Consider the following 17,284-nt stretch of genomic DNA (forward strand, 5'->3'; position numbering starts at 1 on the left):
AAAAAGGAAGGATACATACAACAATGTGGGTTAGTATCAAAATAATTTCACTGCACAAAAAAAGCCACATCAAAAGGAAAGAATGAGTACACACTCTATGGTGCCATCATAACATTCTAGAAAATACTAGCAAATCTATAGTGACAGAGCAGTGGTGGTTCTGAGGTTAGGGGCCGAGTGGAGAGGACGGTGGTGTACCCGAGACCCTCAGAGGTGATGGAGATAGTCACTACCTTGATTGTGAGACTGATTTTGTAGATATACATGTATGTCGAAGCCTATTCATTTATACGTTTTGAATACATGCAGTTTGTTGTATGTCCATTATACCTTAATAAAGTGTTGTGTAGACGTGCCTTGACCTTGAAAAGAGAGAGAAGAAATGTACATGCCTATCACTAAGTGAAAGAAGCCGACCAGAGAAGGCCACACACTGTACGATACTAACTGTATGACATTCTGGAAAAGGCAAAACTATGGAGTTCGTAAAAAGATCAGTGGTTGCCAAGGGTCGGGGAGTGAGAGATCAGGAGGTAAAAGCACAAGGATTTTGGTGGCAATGGAACTATTCTGTAGGACCGGATACCCACTGTGGTGGTGGGCACAAGTCACTACACATTTGTCCACACCCGATTAATATATGACACCTATGGACTTTGGATGATTATTATCTCAGTGTAGGTTTGTTGGAACCCATTTCCCACTCTGGTGTGAGAAATCTCTGTACTTCTTCAGTTCAAATTTTCTGTGAACCTAAAATGGCTCTCTATAAGATAATGTTTATTTTTTAAAAAATGGCTTGAACAACTGAGATATTTGTTGTCTCTCTCTCGTGTCAGGGGCCCGGAGGTGGGGGTGGGGGAGGAGCTTTAGTACAGAACTGAGTGTACAACACTGAAGGCTTCGTATTGAGAAAGCAGGAATGATCCAGATCTTTCATTGTAAAGGAAGTCGCTCGGATGATCGCAGAGAAACACTTGGGACACCACTCTGAGACTAAAAGGAGAGACTTTTGGAGCTGAGACCATACAACTGGACTCCTGGGGCAGAATTCTCTTGTTCACTCCACATTGGAAACTTACGACCTCTAATGGGTTGGTCAGGAGAGGCTACTGCCATTTTTAAGGGACTAAGAGTTACTCAATGGACAAAATGACAGCACTTGGTCTATGCCAGGCCTGGGAGTCTCACAACACACCCACTCCCCGCCTGGTTCTCCCGAGATCCCTGGGCTGGATGAATCACAAGTCTGATGCGAGCCTTGTATTTTCCATGCTTCCTGACTCATCAACCCCCAAATCATCTCCGGAGCAGAGATTCCTGATGGCAGGAGAAAGAATGTTTGATGCTCCCCATGCTAAAGTCGAACAGGAATTCAGCAGTGACTGATTGACTGCCCCTCGCCCCACCTGCAGGCAGCATCCCAGGGGCGCCCGTGGTCACCAGGCCCTGGCGTTGGAATCGGGATGGAGCCGCTGCCTATCCGGCCCTCTCAACCGTTGCTGTTGTGCAGCTGTTTATCTCAGGAGTACAGAGACTCTCAAACTGGCCAGCCCACTAATTGCAGACTTTCAAAGTCATTAAGGATGTTGAAGCTGACTCAGGTTGAAATTCCCAGCTGAGCATAGCTTTCTCATTGTCTGAGTTCCCTGGAAGCCCAGGAAGAAACCTTGGCAGCAAGCACCGAATGGCAGCCTCCCAGTCCTTTAACCTTAAGAGGCACCCACTTTAGTCTCTAAGGTCTGAGCCCAATTGGCTGCTATCATTCCAAAGCTTGGGCGCTGCAGCAGGGCTCACTGCGCTCCCTTGATGGCCTCCAGAGAGCTGGGGGTGCTTTGGTCTCCTCCTCCTGGTGCTGCTTCTAGCAGCTGCTCTCAGATATGCTCTCCACAAGCTGCCGACCCATCTCCCCAGACCCCCTCGCCTCCCTCCCCAAGGGGATTCAGCCCATCCTCAGTGGCTTTCCTTCTCCTCTCCTTATCTCACTTCCTCCTATCCTTGCTAGGGTTGATATGCTAAATTTTCTCTGTTCTTCAAAAACCCGTGGGGCGCCTGGGTGGCTCAGTTGGTTGAGCATCTGACTCTTGATTTCAGTTCAGGTCATGATCTCAGGGTTATGAGACTGAGCCTCATGTCAGGCTCAACACTCAGCTCAGAGTCTGCTTGAGATTCTCTCTCTCTCCACCTCTCCCCCCACCACCCCTGGCTCATGCTCACTCTCTCAATAAAATCTTTTTAAAAAATTGACTAATTAGCTAAAAAAACAAAACCAAACCACTGCTTCTGGACTGCTGTCTTCTCCCCTCTCATTTCTATCCCCAACACGACTACTAAGTCACCATGGGCTTGCCCTTCCCCTCCTCACCTCTGGTTCACTCCCAGCCCTCTGAGGAGATGGCTCTTCCAAGAGCACAGTGCCCTCCCAATCATCAAAGTCTAGGACCATTTCTTGGGCTGCTTCTTCCTCCCACCTTTGTGATTTCCAGCCTGCCTCTGGTTCTCCATTCTCAGGCCCATCCCTTTCTTGGGACCCCCAGCGTTGCTTCTGGATTACCCCATCAGGCACTCTTGCTGCAGTCTGGATCTTCTCATCAAATGAAAATATCTTACTTCAATGGCGCTATTCACCTTCGGGGCTGAGTGGGCCCCCTGATGCGAAGCCTGTGGAGGCTGTGCTTCTGGCAGGCTTACCTGCGTCATTTGTGACCGTTTGTTTCTGGCCACTTCGCTTCAGACACATTCAGATTTTTGCAACTCTCTAATTTGTCTCCATGCATTTATTTGCATGTGCATTTTTTTCTGTCCAGAAGCTTCTCTTCCCGCCTCCCCTCCCCCTAACCCTTCCCAAGGTTAAGACTTGCCTCTTGGCCTCACTGGAGGCAGTTGTGCTCCTGAAGTCTTCTCTGAATGTGTTCTGTGAGCTTGATGAATCAACAGAAGCCCTGGCCCTTTGAGTTCCAGGAGGGTACTCTGTAGCCCAGTACACACAAACCCAGCCCCTCACACTGCTGCTTTTCTCTTTGTGCCCTGTCTCCCTCCGAAAATCCATTTGGTCCCAGAGTTTCAACGTGCCTCTCAATTCAACAGAAATATTCTGGATGCTATGCTGCAGGCACTCTCCTAGCTAATTCTCAGCTCTCTATCTTTATCCCTCATATCTTCTCCTAAGCCCAGGACCAGAGTCCATCTGGATATCTATCTGGGACCTTATTTTTCCAGCTACATTCCCTATGAACCCCCATGCTCTACAGGGTTCAGGTGGAAAATTTTGATCATCACAGATTCCTTTCCTTTCTCTCTCCTACTTCCAATTCTGTCCATTCATTCTCCATGGCCTAAACAAGCAAAACCCTATATTTTGTCCTTCCTTTCCATTGCTCAGATCTGGCTCTGATGGTTAATTTTCTGAGTCAGTTTGATTAGTTCCTAGAAATTTGGTCAAATACTAATCTAGATGTTGGTGTGAGGGTATTTTTCAGATAAGATTAACATTTAAGTCAGTAAATGTTGAGTAGATTAGGCTGTGAGTGGGCCTCATCCAATCAGTTGAAGACTTTAAGAGGGGAAAAGGCTGAGGTGCTCCAAGAAAGAGGGAATCTGCCTGCAATTAACCTTTGAAGTTACATCATCTCTAACTTGGGGCTTCCGCCTATTGTTCACCCTGCCATTTCGGTACTTGTCAGGCCCCACAACTATGTGGGTCAATTCTTTAAGATAAACCTCTTTCTCTCTTCATACACATACTCCCCCTTTTAGTTTCATTTCTCTGGAGAACTGACTAATGCACTGGTCCTACCTCCTGACTCAGTTCCCTGACCCCTGTACCCACTCCCCTCCAAATCACTCCATTGTGCTTACTCTTTTTTTTTTTTTTTTTTTTGGTAATGTTAATTTGCTCACAACATTCACTGGGTCCCTGTTGTTCATGATAGATAGCTATGTCTCCCAAACATCAAAACATCATACATTCGGGCAACTTCACCAGGATGTTTGACCTGAGTTTTCTTTTTCTGTTTTGTTTTGTTTTTGACTTAAGTTTTCACTGACCCATCTACCCACTTGTTTATATTTTTCTTTCTATCAACCGTTTTGCATTTTGGCAAGAATCCATGAATGTTAAGATGAAAACCTCCTCTAGTTATATTATGGGTCTCAGTTGAAAGGTGAAGAACAATTTTATGGAAGGGTTTTGAGGCTTCCCTAACTCCCTCAAACCACAGAAGCTGATCCTCTTGCCCTGGAAGCTAAATCTCCAAGATGGTAAGAATGAAATGTGTTACCCAGACAATTGCACCTGTCTTGGGTCACCGGTGCAGAGGTGGCTCCTTCCTGCCTCTGAGACCGTAGATAGTAGTGGCAATGCTAAAGATTGTCACCATCCTCTTGCTGGGGGACGGGTAAGGAGAAGAGGACAGAGGAAAGAAAATCCTCTACATTTTCATAATTCGCTCTCCTGTGTTTGAAAATGCCTTATTTCATTGTTTTCTAGAATTGATTTCTGGAACCCCCCCCTCTGAGGAAAATACTGGAAAAAAATTATCCCTTTTGTCAATATTATGACTTAGTCATTTTGTGGGGGAAATAGAGATGTTGATTCATGGTGATGTGACCCTCCTGTCACTTCTAGTTCCTTTTTCTCTGTTGTATATCAAAACTCCGAGTCCCCGGGAAGGGTTATTCTGCACTCAAAGAAGAACCTGAGAGGAACCTGTAAGTAAACTTTTCGAATATTTTGTTACTGGGATTGCTTTTTTTAATGAAAAAAATAAAAATAAAAAACCAAAAAACTAAATTGGAAAAAACAGTTGAGACCAGAGGACACTTTAGCTCCTCCTCTAACCCAGGCATTTTATCTGTGTACAGAAATACCGGAAAGAAATGTCTGTTAATGCTGGCCTGAGAGATCTGAATACCCTCATCTCAGGGAGGACCGCAGCGTGACCATCCTCTTAACAGAGCAGCTTGGGTTAACCTGCCCATTCCCCAGCTTTTGAAGAATTGACCCTGTGGGCCAAGCCTCCGGGGAGTGGCGAGGAGCAGGCCTGACACAGCCCTGGCGAGGGACGGCTGCCAGGTCTTGCTGCCGATGCCTCTGCATGACAGACTGAATTGTTCCCTAAATGCCCTTCTGTTTACCTGGTAGCTTTCATTAATCTTTCTTTTCTTGTGTGTGAAGTTTGCTTTTACAGAGGAAGGCCTTTACTGGCTTTCCCAAGGCAAGAGCGATGAAAAGAAGTGAAGGATTCATTCCTATCTCAAAAGGAGGCCTCTCTGTGCCTGCTCAAGCTATTTTGGCAGCCTGAAAGAAGGTTATGTTCCCAACCAAATGATAAGTTTCCAAGAGGGGAGGGAAGAAAGAAAGAAAGAAGAAAGAAAGAAAGAAAGAAAGAAAAAGAAAGAAAGAAAGAAAGAAAGAAAGAAAGAAAGAAAGAAAGAAAGAAAGAAAGAAAGAAAGAAAGAAGGAGGGAGGGAGGAAGGAAGGGAAGGAAGGGTCCAGAAACCCTCCATTCTTCCACTGTCCCACTTACAGGTACCGGGCTGGAAAATGCTAGCACCCAGAGCCAGATCTGCTGCTCTCCTGTGCCTTTCATTTCAGACTGTTGGGCTAGCAGGAGCTTTAGGACTCCTCTAGCCCAAGGGAGCTGTGGTCCTGAGAGGTGAAGTGACCGACCCAAGGTCACACAGCTCTTCTGGTGGAAGGAGCCTAGGCACAGGTCTCCTATCTCCCCGCCCTGTGCTCTTTTCCTGTTCCACCTTGACCTTTGTCCCAATTTCCTTTCAAATCAGAGTCCCATCAAGTCCTAAAGATCGTGAGAGAGGTGCATGGGTGGGTAGGTTCCCACAGGGAATGAGCAGAGCTGGCTGGAGGAGCAGGGAAAGAATAAAGGGACCAGCAGTCTGGGTTTACTCCCTCCCCTGCACCCCCCCCCCCCCGCCCTCCCCCAGTGTCTACAGACTGCATCTGGGCTTGTGAAGCATAAGTCATTGGCTTCTGCCTGGGGAGCAGGGGCAGAATGTGCTGCTCGCACTTAATGGAAATTTGGGGATGTGAGGCGAGGCGACTGCTCCACTACTAGGGAAAGAGGGGAGCAGTAGGACAGTGCCCGCGATCCTGATCTCTAGCTCTTTCCACAAGGGAGTCCACCTTGATTTCTCCTGCACTTGCACTGCAGTTTCTGCTTGCCAGCCCCGGAGCGGCACTGGTCATATGCATCTCCAATATCCCCCAACCTAGAAAGCTCCTGGGATAGGCCATTTGTTGGGAGGCTCTAGTTATCATCTCATGGCTGCATCTGTCCTGGCTGCTGCCTGGGCCTCGTATGTGAAGCAAGGATGCGTTACCCCTTGAGATCAGGTCTGTGCTCAAAGGACGGTGCTCAGGAATGTTGGACCCCTTGACTCCCCCAACAAAGCAGACAAGCAAGACTCTGGGCTGGGGACTGAGGGACTCTGCTGCCTCTGACATTTAACACACACACACACACACACACACACACACACACACACACACGGAAAACAGTTGAGGCCACTGTGTATGCACCTCACAGCCCGTGTTTGCTAGTGCATACAGGGCTGGTGGGGAAGCCTGGCCACTGCTGTTTCCCATGGCAACAGCTCAGATCTGCATGAAAGCAGATAAGTGTGGGCTCAGGCTGGCTATGCAAGCTGCACAGGCTGCGTGGCTTCTTGGCTTGGACCACAGGCTCCTCATCACATGCCCTGCTCCCTTCCCTGCTCCCTCCCACCCAGCCACACAGAAATGACTTTAATCCACAGCAGAGAAATGGGGGTCCTCAGGGATCCTCTCCCGTGGGCTCCAGCTGTACTGCTCCCACCCAGGGTGTGGTGCCAACTATAGTTCAGGGGGAAAGGCAGGAACCTGGTAATTAGTCTTGGAATATTACTGTTGGTAGAAGCAAGAAGCAGGTACTCTGTCCTGGGGAGACAAGGCTGGGGAGTCAGACAATAAACGTTATTGGTAACAGAGGTGGAGGCGAAACAAAGAGAAATTGCAGGTGTAAGGGATCAGGTTTGCCTTTTAGGGGCTCCAGGAAGAGAGGGAGGAAATGGCTCCATCTAGGAAGCACAGAGAAAGGAATAAAGTTAGAGACCCTTGGGCAAAAATAAATATTCCCAAGGCATAGAGAAAAACCTTTATGCATGAGACTGGAAACTGGCCTCCAGCATGATTTTAAATGTCCCAGGGGATAAAAAAGAAGGAAAGGCAATTCAGACAGTGGAAAAGAGGAAGCAAGAGGGAAGGAGGGGTGCAGAGCAGAGAGGAGGAAGCAATGAGGAATTCAGAGACCAAGGTTTTCAAACTGCCAGTCAGTGGTCCAAAACCAGTCAGAGTATTTAAAAACCATTTGAGCCAAGTTTGTTGTTGTTTTTTAAACAACAGGGAGATGTCACCCTCCAAAATCTATATTTCTGGCTTCTTTTGAAAAAAAAAAATCAGAAAATGTGGCCACTCTGGGTCTCCATACAGCCTTGCAGTAAATCTGCTGGGATGGAGGCTGCTATCCCTATAACTGAACCTGAAGCCTGGGCTCTCCAGTCCCCAAGACCCACTGCCCATTCCTCCACATCCCTTACCCTAAGAAGTACCTGTACCTTCTGATTTCCTTTATTCTTGATGCTGCTTGTTTGACACTTGTAGCTATTTAAAAGCTGAGTGCTGCCCACACTGCCCTGATTTTCCAGCACAGGACAGCCTGACCTTGACTCTCAGGGCAATAGAGAGTGTGGGCACCAGCACTGAATGTATCTCTTGGCTCCCTGGTCCTGGGAGAGAGGGCTTTCTGAGTTGAGAATGAGGGCCCGGTGGCCCAGACCTCAGACCAGGAAGCCTGACACCAAATGGGCTGGATTAAGAGATGAGTAAGTCTGAGCCTGATGCTGGCTGGAATATGAAGCAGGACAGAGCTGAGCAGAAGGGTGAGCCTAGGGAAAAGAGATCCACAGTCAGCTCTGGAGGGCTCAACAGGCTGTGCTGGCAGAGGGTGGGGGGCACCAGATGCAGATGGCAGTGCGAGGAGAGCTTATGCCAGCATTGTTAAATCCGCATTTCAGGATGCATGCATGATTGGGACTCTGGGTATATATTCCAAACAAATGTAGAAGCTGCTGCCTTTGAAGATCATTTCAAGAAAGTCTGGAAAGCTGCTCATCCTGAACCCTCAGTGCCACTTAAATGTGGGTTAGATTCCTGGCTCCTCCACTTGTTAGTTTGTGACCCCGGTGGAGTTATTGGATCTCTCTGAGCTTCAGTTCCCTCATCTAAAATATATAGATATAGCAATATCTATAATATCTAGAGCTGTGAAGATTAGAAATCATGAACATCAGATGCTAAAACAGTGGCCAGGCACTTGATTTACAAATTGATAGCTATTACCTATTGTTATCAGATTGCTAAGTCTCGGAGACACAGGCTATAGTTTGTCCACTTTTCTATTTTTTTTTCACTTTTCTAATTATGTATTTGCCTGAAGGCAAATTTGGTATGTGGGGAATTTTAACTCCATTACCTAAGAACATTGGTAAGGATTTTTTTTTAAAGATTTTATTTATTCATGGGAGACACATACACACACACACACACACAGAGAGAGAGAGAGAGAGGCAGAGACACAGGCAGAGGGAGAAGGAGGCCCCATGCAGGGAGCCCGATGTGGGACTCGATCCCAGGGCCCCGGAATCACGCCCTGAGCTGAAGGCAGATGCTCAACCACTGAGCCACCCAGGTGTCCCTGGTAAGGATTTTAAAACAGGGTTCATGAAAAGTCAGAGATGAGATGCTGATGTGACAGGAAAAGTGAAGAACTGGGGTCTCACCCCTAGTTCTGTCTCCAATGCTAAGACAGCCTCAGTGAGTCCCTTAGCCTCTTTGGATTTTTGTTTCTTCATCTGTGGAAACTGGCTGGCTAGGTGTCAATCCTCTAGAGCTCTAGAGCTGCAGAGCTGTGCTGTTCAACACAGTGATACCAGCCACATGCGACTTGTTAAATTTGAATTAATTAAAATTAAATAACGTTAAAAATTCAACTCCTCAGCCACATTGGCTCTATTTCAAGTGCTCAATCATTGCATACAGCTAGCACCGACTGTGTTGGACAGCTCGGATATAGAACATTTTCATCATCACAGGAAGTGCCATCAGACAGGGCTGAATTCAAGAGCTCACTAACCAATGTGTCTGGTCCTGAGATGAGCAGCATCAGCAACCTGGGAACTTGTCAGAAAGGCAAAGTCTCAGGGGCCACCCTAGGCCTTTAGAATTAAAATATGCATTTTCTTTTAAAGATTTTATTTATTTATTCATGACAAACAGAGAGAGAGAGAGAGAGGCAGAGACATAGGCAGAGGGAGAAGCAGGCTCCCTGCGGGGAGCCTGATGCAGGACTCAATCCCGGGACTCCAGGGTCACAACCTGAGCCAAAGGCAGATGCTTAACCGCTGAGCCACCCAGGTGCCCCCCAAATCTGCATTTTAACAAGGCTCGCCCAATGATCACATACTTAAGTTTAAGAAAGCTCTGATCTATAAGATTCATTTTCACACTAAAAATAAAATTTAGAGATCTGGGTATCTGCTTGACAAAGTCTTTGGGAAAGAAAGAAGCAATTGGCTTGTCCAAGTCCTGACTCACTGATCTGCCTCAAAGGAAAGAATTGAGGCCATCTGAGGAAAGTTCGGCAGGCAATCATACCTCTGCAGGAGAGGGGGAAGGAAGTCAGCAGCCATCTAAAGGGGACACAGAAGCAGTGCTGGGAAGGCCATGAATCCAGCTCCTGTTGCTATGCCTCCCGTGAACTCGAGGGCGTTCAGTCCTTGCCTGAAGACTTTCAGAAAATGGAAGTTCTCATTTTTTTTTTTTTTTTTTGTGGCAGCAAAAAAATAAGAAATGGGCTGCATTTACTGAGCACTTTCTGCTGGGTGGTCTTAAGAAGCTTGCTAAAGCTCCCCTTGTCAAACCTCACCAGGAAGTAGGTCACGCAGATCTTATATTCAAGTAGGGAAAATGCAAAACAGATTAGAGAAGAAATCAAGCCCATGTTCAACAGAGACAGGAAGGGCAGACTGACCACCAGCCTCTGGACAGGTGGCCCAAAGCCCTACTCTGTGGCTTGAGCTGTAAAATAGGACAGAATATAAAACTGGTGCAGCCACTATGGAAAACAGTATGGAGGTTCCTCAAGAAGGTAAAATTAGAGCTTCCCTAAGACCCAGCCATTGTACCACTAGGTATTTATCCAAAGGATACAAATATAGTGATTCGAAGGGGCACCTGATCCCCAATGTTTATAGTAGAAATGTCCACAAGAGCCAAAATATGGAAAGAGCCCAGGTATCCATTGATTGATGAATGAATTAAGAAGATGCAGTATATGGACACAATGGAATATTACCTAGCCATCAAAAAAAATGAAATCTTGCCATTTACATGGATGGAACTGGAAGGTATCATGCTAAGCAAAATAAGACAGCCAGAAAAAGAAAAATACCATGTGATTTCACTCATGTGTGGAATTTAAGAAACAAAACAGATGAACATAGGGGAAGGGAAGTAAAAATAAAATAAGATGAAAGCAGAGAGGAAGGAAAACCATAAGAGACTCTTAACTCTAGGGAACAAACTGAGAGTTGCTAGAGGGGAGGTAAATTGGGGGGATGGGGTAACTGGTGATGGGCATTAAGGAGTGCATGTGATGTGATGAGCACTGGGTGTTGTATGCAATGAGTCACTAAATTCTACCTCTGAAAATAAAATTTAAAAAAAAAAGAAATCAGTAAAATAGAAGAAGATGCATTCAGTCCTCTAGCTGCAGAAAGTTCCAGTGTCTTTTGGTGACATGCTGTTTTCAGTACAAAAACAAGGAGAGTAATATTAGATCTGTTGCTCATTAAGAAAACATGTGCCTCTTACAGGACAAAATTGCAGCAATATATCTTATTTAATTGATACTAGTTTTTATTGCCCAATACAGTTTTAATGTGTCCATAAATCTGTTTCTTGCATTCAGAGAAATAGCTGTATTAAGAACACACTATGCAAATATGAAGGCAAGAGAAGGGAAATATGAATCCAAAATACATATTATTAAATAATTTTTTAGGAAGCAAGCAAAATGGTACCTCATAGAGGATATTGGGGGTGAGGGGGAACCCAGCTGGGATTTCTAATTTGCTTTAGAGAAAAATCTGCTGATTTGAGACACAGCCTCACATGGCCAACTATCTTGATGCAGGGGAACAACATGATAGAAGTGGGTTTGTGATATACAGGTGAGCTCTTAAGTAGCCACTGGCAGAAAGTGTGACGGGTTTCCAGCAGAGACATGCTGGGCTGAGTGTCCTGTCACATAACCTGGAGTGGTGGAATTGGCCATGCTGCAGGGGGCAGGGAGCTGGCCCAGGGGGCCGGGGGACTGGGTCTGAATTCCACTGTACCACCAATTGTGCGATTGCTGAAGATTTCAGTGAGCCCTCTGAGCCTCAGTTTCTGTATGAAATGCAAAGAACATTGGTTTCCAGAGGCTTGCAGGAGGATGCAGGGAGATGCTTTACATAAAGTGAACAGAATAGGCAGTTAATACCTATGAGTGGATCATGTAGTCAAATAATGGTTTGGGGTCAAATCCAAAGCTGTGACAAAGTGAAGGGGGCCAATGTGCGGCTCGGATGTAGGGTGTCCTCCTGCGGCTCACTGCTGGCTGCTGCCGTCCTCTCGGCCAGGCCACGAAGCACTTCTGACTCGGGCTGGCAGTGCTGGGGAAGGGTCAGGAGTTCAGGAGCCCTTTGGTGATTTCCAGGGGTCAGAGTGGACTGGGAGTGGGGTCAGTGAGTGGAGCACAGCCGACCTCTAAACCAACCTCAGACTCTAAAAGGAGGCAGGCATGTAGGAAGAAAGAGCTATGTTCCTTCCTGGTCCCTGTTCCAATGACGATCTCAATTCCCCCTCCGGATAGAGTTGAGAACATCCTCTTATGTGGGATTCTGCATCTCCCATGAAGCCAGTCAGTCCCACATGGAAAGGACCCTTCTTCAACAGTTGCAGGGACAGGAGCAGAGAGAGAGAGGGAGAAGCATGCTCCCCACTGAGTAGGGAGACTGACACGGGGCTTGATCCCAGGACTTTGGGATCATGACCTGAACCAAAGACAGATGCTTAACCGACTCAGCCACCAGGTGCCCCTCCAGATCTCTTTCTGTGCTGAGCATCTCCACCCTCTATGTTATTGCAGGAGAAGCATCCACAGGTTTGTTCCTTACCTGCCCATTTCCCTGTCACATTAACCTCATTCAGCCTGAACACAAAAAGAATCATTTCTTCACCATGAGTTGCTCAGTGCATGCCTACTAGCCAGGGCCTGGACGCGTCTCGCACACCGGGTTTCATCCGACGTCTCAAACAGTGGCCAGCTGCTCCAGAAATCCAGCCCCATCATATCTGATGTGAGGAGGGATGCATTTGACTGTGTTTAAAAACCGATCAGTGTCTTCATTAACATCCCATACATATGCTATAATGCTCATTAGATATTTTCATGCTAATCAAGAGAGACACATCTCTGAGTGCATGACTGACAGGGTGGTAGCAGCCCCATAGCATTGTTTTAATTATGCCACATCTGGGGAAAAAGAAAGGATGATTAACTCAGTGACAAAATATTCTTATTTCCCTTTCAAGATCCTCGGGAGAGAATTGCCCTCAGAGTGTAGGGGCGGGCTGGAGAGGTGTGGGCAGGATGCAATTGTTTCAAAGCAGAGATAGGATGGCTTCAGCCCAGTGCCACGTTTAAGTTTGAATGTCCTTGGTATGCTTTCTGGTTGGCAAAATTAGAGCACAAGAAAATAGATGACTATCAAAAAGTGATCTTACATAATGTCGCGTATTGAAATTTCAGCCTATCCATCAGCTGAGAGTTTATTTCAATTATTAAGATCCGTGATACAATATTGCTGCTTTTATCTATTAACAATCCCTGCCTAATAAAGCAGCACAGAATCCAGTGGCTTAAAATAAATATTTATTATACTAAAGTATCTGATCAGCTGGTGGGCTGGCTGGTGACTGGCTGGTCTAGGATGGCCTCCTTCAGGTGTCTGGCAGCAGGCTGGCCATTGGCTGGTTATTGGTTGATGCAACTGACTAGCCATGTGCCTTTGTCATCCAGCAGCCCAACCTGGTGTGATAGATTGAATAATGTTCCCCCAGCCCCAAGATGCACAATGTCCTAATATGAAAAACCTGTTAGTATATTATCTCACATAGTGATAGAGACCCTATATACTAGATTAAGAACCTTGAGATGGGGAGATATCCTGGGTTAATGGAGTGGGCCCAATATAATTGCAAAGGTCCTTACAAAGGGAGGCATTCTGATTCTAGGATCAGAATCCTAGAAGATAGAAGGATGGAAGCAGAGGTCCCAGAAAAAAAGGTGCAACATTGCTGGCTTTGAGATGGAGGAGGAGTCCATGAGCCTCCAGAAACTACAAAAAGTGAGGAAATGGGTTCTCTCCTAGAGCCTCCAGAGAGTACACAGGTCTCCAGATCCATTTTAGATTTCTGATCTCCAGAACTGTAAGAGAATAAATATGTGTTTCTATAAGCCATTAAGCTTGTGGCAGTTTGTGACAGCAGCAGTAGGAGACTAACACACCCGGATTTGTTAAAAAGTTAGTAGTAGGGTTCCTGGAGAGAAGCAGGGGTGAATCATAGTCTCGGGATTCGCACACTGCCACCTCTGCCACTTTCTGTCATCACTTCTGTCACAAAGACATCATAGAACCATTACAAATCCAAGGGTTGGAGAAATATGACCTACCTCTTGATGGAAGAAGCTAAAAATGTCACATTGGAAGGGGTGTGGAGATAGAGATTGGCAAAGAAGTATGACCTTTTTTTGCTGCCAAGCTATGACCATGCCCTTTACAAAGTGATAGAGGACATTCAAAAACAACGTCTGGGGGATCCCTGGGTAGCGCAGCGGTTTGGCTCCTGCCTTTGGCCCAGGGCGCGATCCTGGAGACCCGAGATCGAGTCCCACGTCGGGCTCCCGGTGCGTGGAGCCTGCTTCTCCCTCTGCCTGTGTCTCTGCCTCTCTCTCTCTCTCTCTCTTTGTGACTATCATAAATAAATAAAAATTAAAAAAAAAAAAGAACAACGTCTTGACCCTGGTTTCTCTTTTATTTCCAGGGACACAGGGAGCATGGGTGTCTGGACCTCAGGCATTGGCATCTGCCTAAGTCTTTGGGGGTCATATGTGTCTCCAAGAAGCTCTGCATGGATGGACTTTATCCAACATTTGGGAGTTTGCTGTTTTGTTGCTTTCATTTCAGCGGGCCTCCTCTCTCTGGCCTTTTCCTGGTTTCGATCCTCATTCATAGTCTTCGGCACCTCCTGGGTGATCACTTGTGCTTTGCTCTGCTGCTCCAAGCATGCACGATGTTTTATTTTTCTCCTCTTCCTCTCTTGTGGTCTGCGGGAAGGCAGGAATGCTTTGATTGCAGCTGGCACAGGGATAGTAATCTTTGGACACGTGGAAAATATTTTTCACAACTTCAAAGGTCTCTTGGACAGTATGACTTGCAACCTAAGGGCAAAGAGCTTTTCCATACATTTTCCACTTTTGAAAAAATATATTGAAGCAATTCAGTGGATTTATGGGCTTGCCACTCACCCAAGTCTATTTGATGACCTTATTTCTTGGAACCAGACGCTGGCGGTCTCTCTTTTCAGTCCCAGTCAAGGCCTGGAGGCCCAGCTAAACGACACAAAAGGCAAAGTCCTGGGTGTCTTGTATCAGATGGTGACGGCATCAGAAGTATTGTCCTCCCTGGGACGGCAGGTACTTGCCCTAGCAGGGCTTTTGCTGGTGCTCCTTGGCACTGGCCTCTTCATGAAGCGATTTTTGGACCCTGGTGGTTGGAAGTTTGAGAACATCTTCATCACCAAACAATTTGTTCGCTTCGATGAAACGGAGAGGCAGCTGCAGAGGCCCTGTGTCCTTCCGCTGAATAAGAGGGAAAGGAAGAAATACGTGGTCGTCCCGTCTTTCTGGTTGTCTCCTAAAGAAAGGAAAAACCTGGGGCTGTTTTTCCTCCCCATACTCACCCACCTCTATGTCTGGGTGCTGTTTGCAGCCATAGATTATCTGCTATATCGGCTCATTTTCTCCGTGAGCAAACATTTCCAAAGCTTGCCAGGGCTCGAGGTCCACCTGAAACTATACAGAGAGGTAGGCACACAGGCACTCCTGGCCGTGTCCCGGCTGTTTGCTGGGTTGTGTTAAAAAAGACCATGAACCTCCCAAGGCAGGGCAGTGTCTCATTCATCTCTGGGTCCCCAGGATGGCACAGCGCCTGGCACGTGGAAGGAGCCCAATGATTGTCGGTCACATTGAAATGAAGCCCTGCCGTTGTTAGAGGCCGATCTCACCCTGAACATCTTTGATCACTGTTTCGGATTCCTGGGGCTGCAGTAACAAATTAACACACACGGGGCAATTCAAAACAACAAAAATGTATTCTGTTATCATTCTGGGGGTAAGCAGTCCAAAATCAGTCTCGCCTGGCTGAAATCAAGCATTGGCAGGGCCACACTCACTTCAGACTCTAGGGGACTCCGGCTTGGCTTCTTCCAGCTTCTGGTGGTTTGTCGGCTCTCCCTGGCTTGTGGCTGCACCCATCACCATCATTTCTGTCTTCACATGGTCTTGTCCTCTGTATGTGTAAAATCTCTCTCTGCTTCTGTCTTAAAGGATGACTGTGATTATGTTCGGGCTCACCAGAATAATCAGGGTAAATTCTCCATCTCAAGGTCCTAGACTTAGTCATTTCTGCCAAGTCCTTTTTTCCAGATAAAGTAACATTTCTAGATTTCCTGCATTAGGATCTTATATCTTGGTGGTGGGGGAGGGGGCATTTTTTAGCTTTCTCCAGTCAGCAAACACTGAAATGAAGGAATAGATGTCTCTGATGTGGCACATGAAGCTGGTTCTCAAGCAAGAGTACCTGGCGTAACCCTAAGGTCCTTCTTCCTCTCCCCGTGGTACCTATGCAAATTGACTTTGAGCACCTTCTGTGAATGAGAACTTTTCTTTGCATCTTGAGCCTTCACACAGCACAGGAGGCCTCCCAATGCATCAGCATAGCGTTTAAGAGGCTGGTCACTGAAAAAAAAGGGGGTGGCTGCTAAGTAACCAAATGTTTCTAGTGCTAGTACTGGTACTAGTGCTGGTCTTAGTACACGGTAATACCCACTGAAACAATGAAAACAGCTACCTTGTTTTTTTTAGGGCAGTGGTTCTCAACCAAAGGTGTGCTTTAAGCACTTCCTGGGATGGACACAGAGTCTCAGGCCTCAATTTACAGAGAATCTATCTTAAAAAGGAGAGTACCTTTAATGAGCTCTCCATGTGATTTCAGAGTAGGTAGTCCACAGATCACACTTTGAGATACTTTGGCTCAGGCGCCGAAAAGCAAGGGCCTTCTCAACCAGTGGTTCTGTACCGTGGCTGCACAGCATCATCGCCGTCAACCCAAGCAAGGGAACAAACACCCCAGGAACCAGATTTAAATGGATTGGGGTGAGCCGGGTTGGAGGGGGGTTGGGTTTAGAAACTCTCCAAGTAATTCAGATGTGTGGCCACAACGGAGAAACACTGATCTAAAGTCCACTCAAAAGAATGGAGCTGAAGGCCACTGGATGGATCTTTGACAGTCACCATTAGTCAAGATAGTGTGTTTCTCTGAGCTGGTGCCCCCCAAGTCTCAGGGAATCTGTCTTCCTCTCCTCTGTTCTTGCTCCTATTGGCAGCTGTGTCCCCAACCAAGAGCACCACGGTTTTCATGCATCCTGTTTTCTCTCTTTCCATTCTTCTCTGGGGACGTTTGTGATTATGTGAGCATCTCAGAGAATGTGGATATTGTCAGATATTGTCTTGATTTTATTAAAACCCAGAAATGGTGAAGCTGAGCTAAGTGGGATGTGTGTGTGCATGCATGTGTGTGCATGCATGTGTGTGCATGCATGTGTGTGCCTGGTGTGTGAGTGGGTGTGTGGGTGTTGTGCATGCTGGGGTGGAGTGCGCTAGCCTGGGCTGGTGAGAACACCCACAGCTGTCTGCACACGTCTGATTTTCCCTTGCTTTTGTCAAGCTACAGTAGGGGAACTCTTAGAAGGAAGTGGCAGAAAAGGTGTTTGCAAGCCCTCCTCTGAAGCCCCACTTTCCATTGCTCTTTATCTGGGCATGGGGTCCTCCTGTAGCACCAC

General features: G+C 46.7%; 1 protein-coding gene across 2 annotated transcripts in view; it reads left to right on the forward strand.

Annotated features, from left to right (window-relative positions):
* Positions 1 to 4,672: 4,672 nt before the first annotated feature.
* Positions 4,673 to 17,284, forward strand: part of DCSTAMP (dendrocyte expressed seven transmembrane protein) — a 30,276-nt gene continuing 17,664 nt past the window's right edge. For both annotated transcript variants that reach the window (XR_005368484.1, XM_038555312.1), the window contains exons 1-2: positions 4,673 to 4,710; positions 14,207 to 15,248. Coding sequence is in view for 1 of the 2 variants with exons in the window: in XM_038555312.1 (XP_038411240.1) it covers positions 14,220 to 15,248 (1,029 nt within the window). In the remaining variant the exon portion in view is untranslated. The remainder of the gene's footprint in view (positions 4,711 to 14,206; positions 15,249 to 17,284) is intronic.

This window comes from Canis lupus, chromosome 13, assembly GCF_011100685.1.
Source record: "Canis lupus familiaris isolate Mischka breed German Shepherd chromosome 13, alternate assembly UU_Cfam_GSD_1.0, whole genome shotgun sequence".
Lineage (NCBI taxonomy): Eukaryota > Metazoa > Chordata > Mammalia > Carnivora > Canidae > Canis > Canis lupus.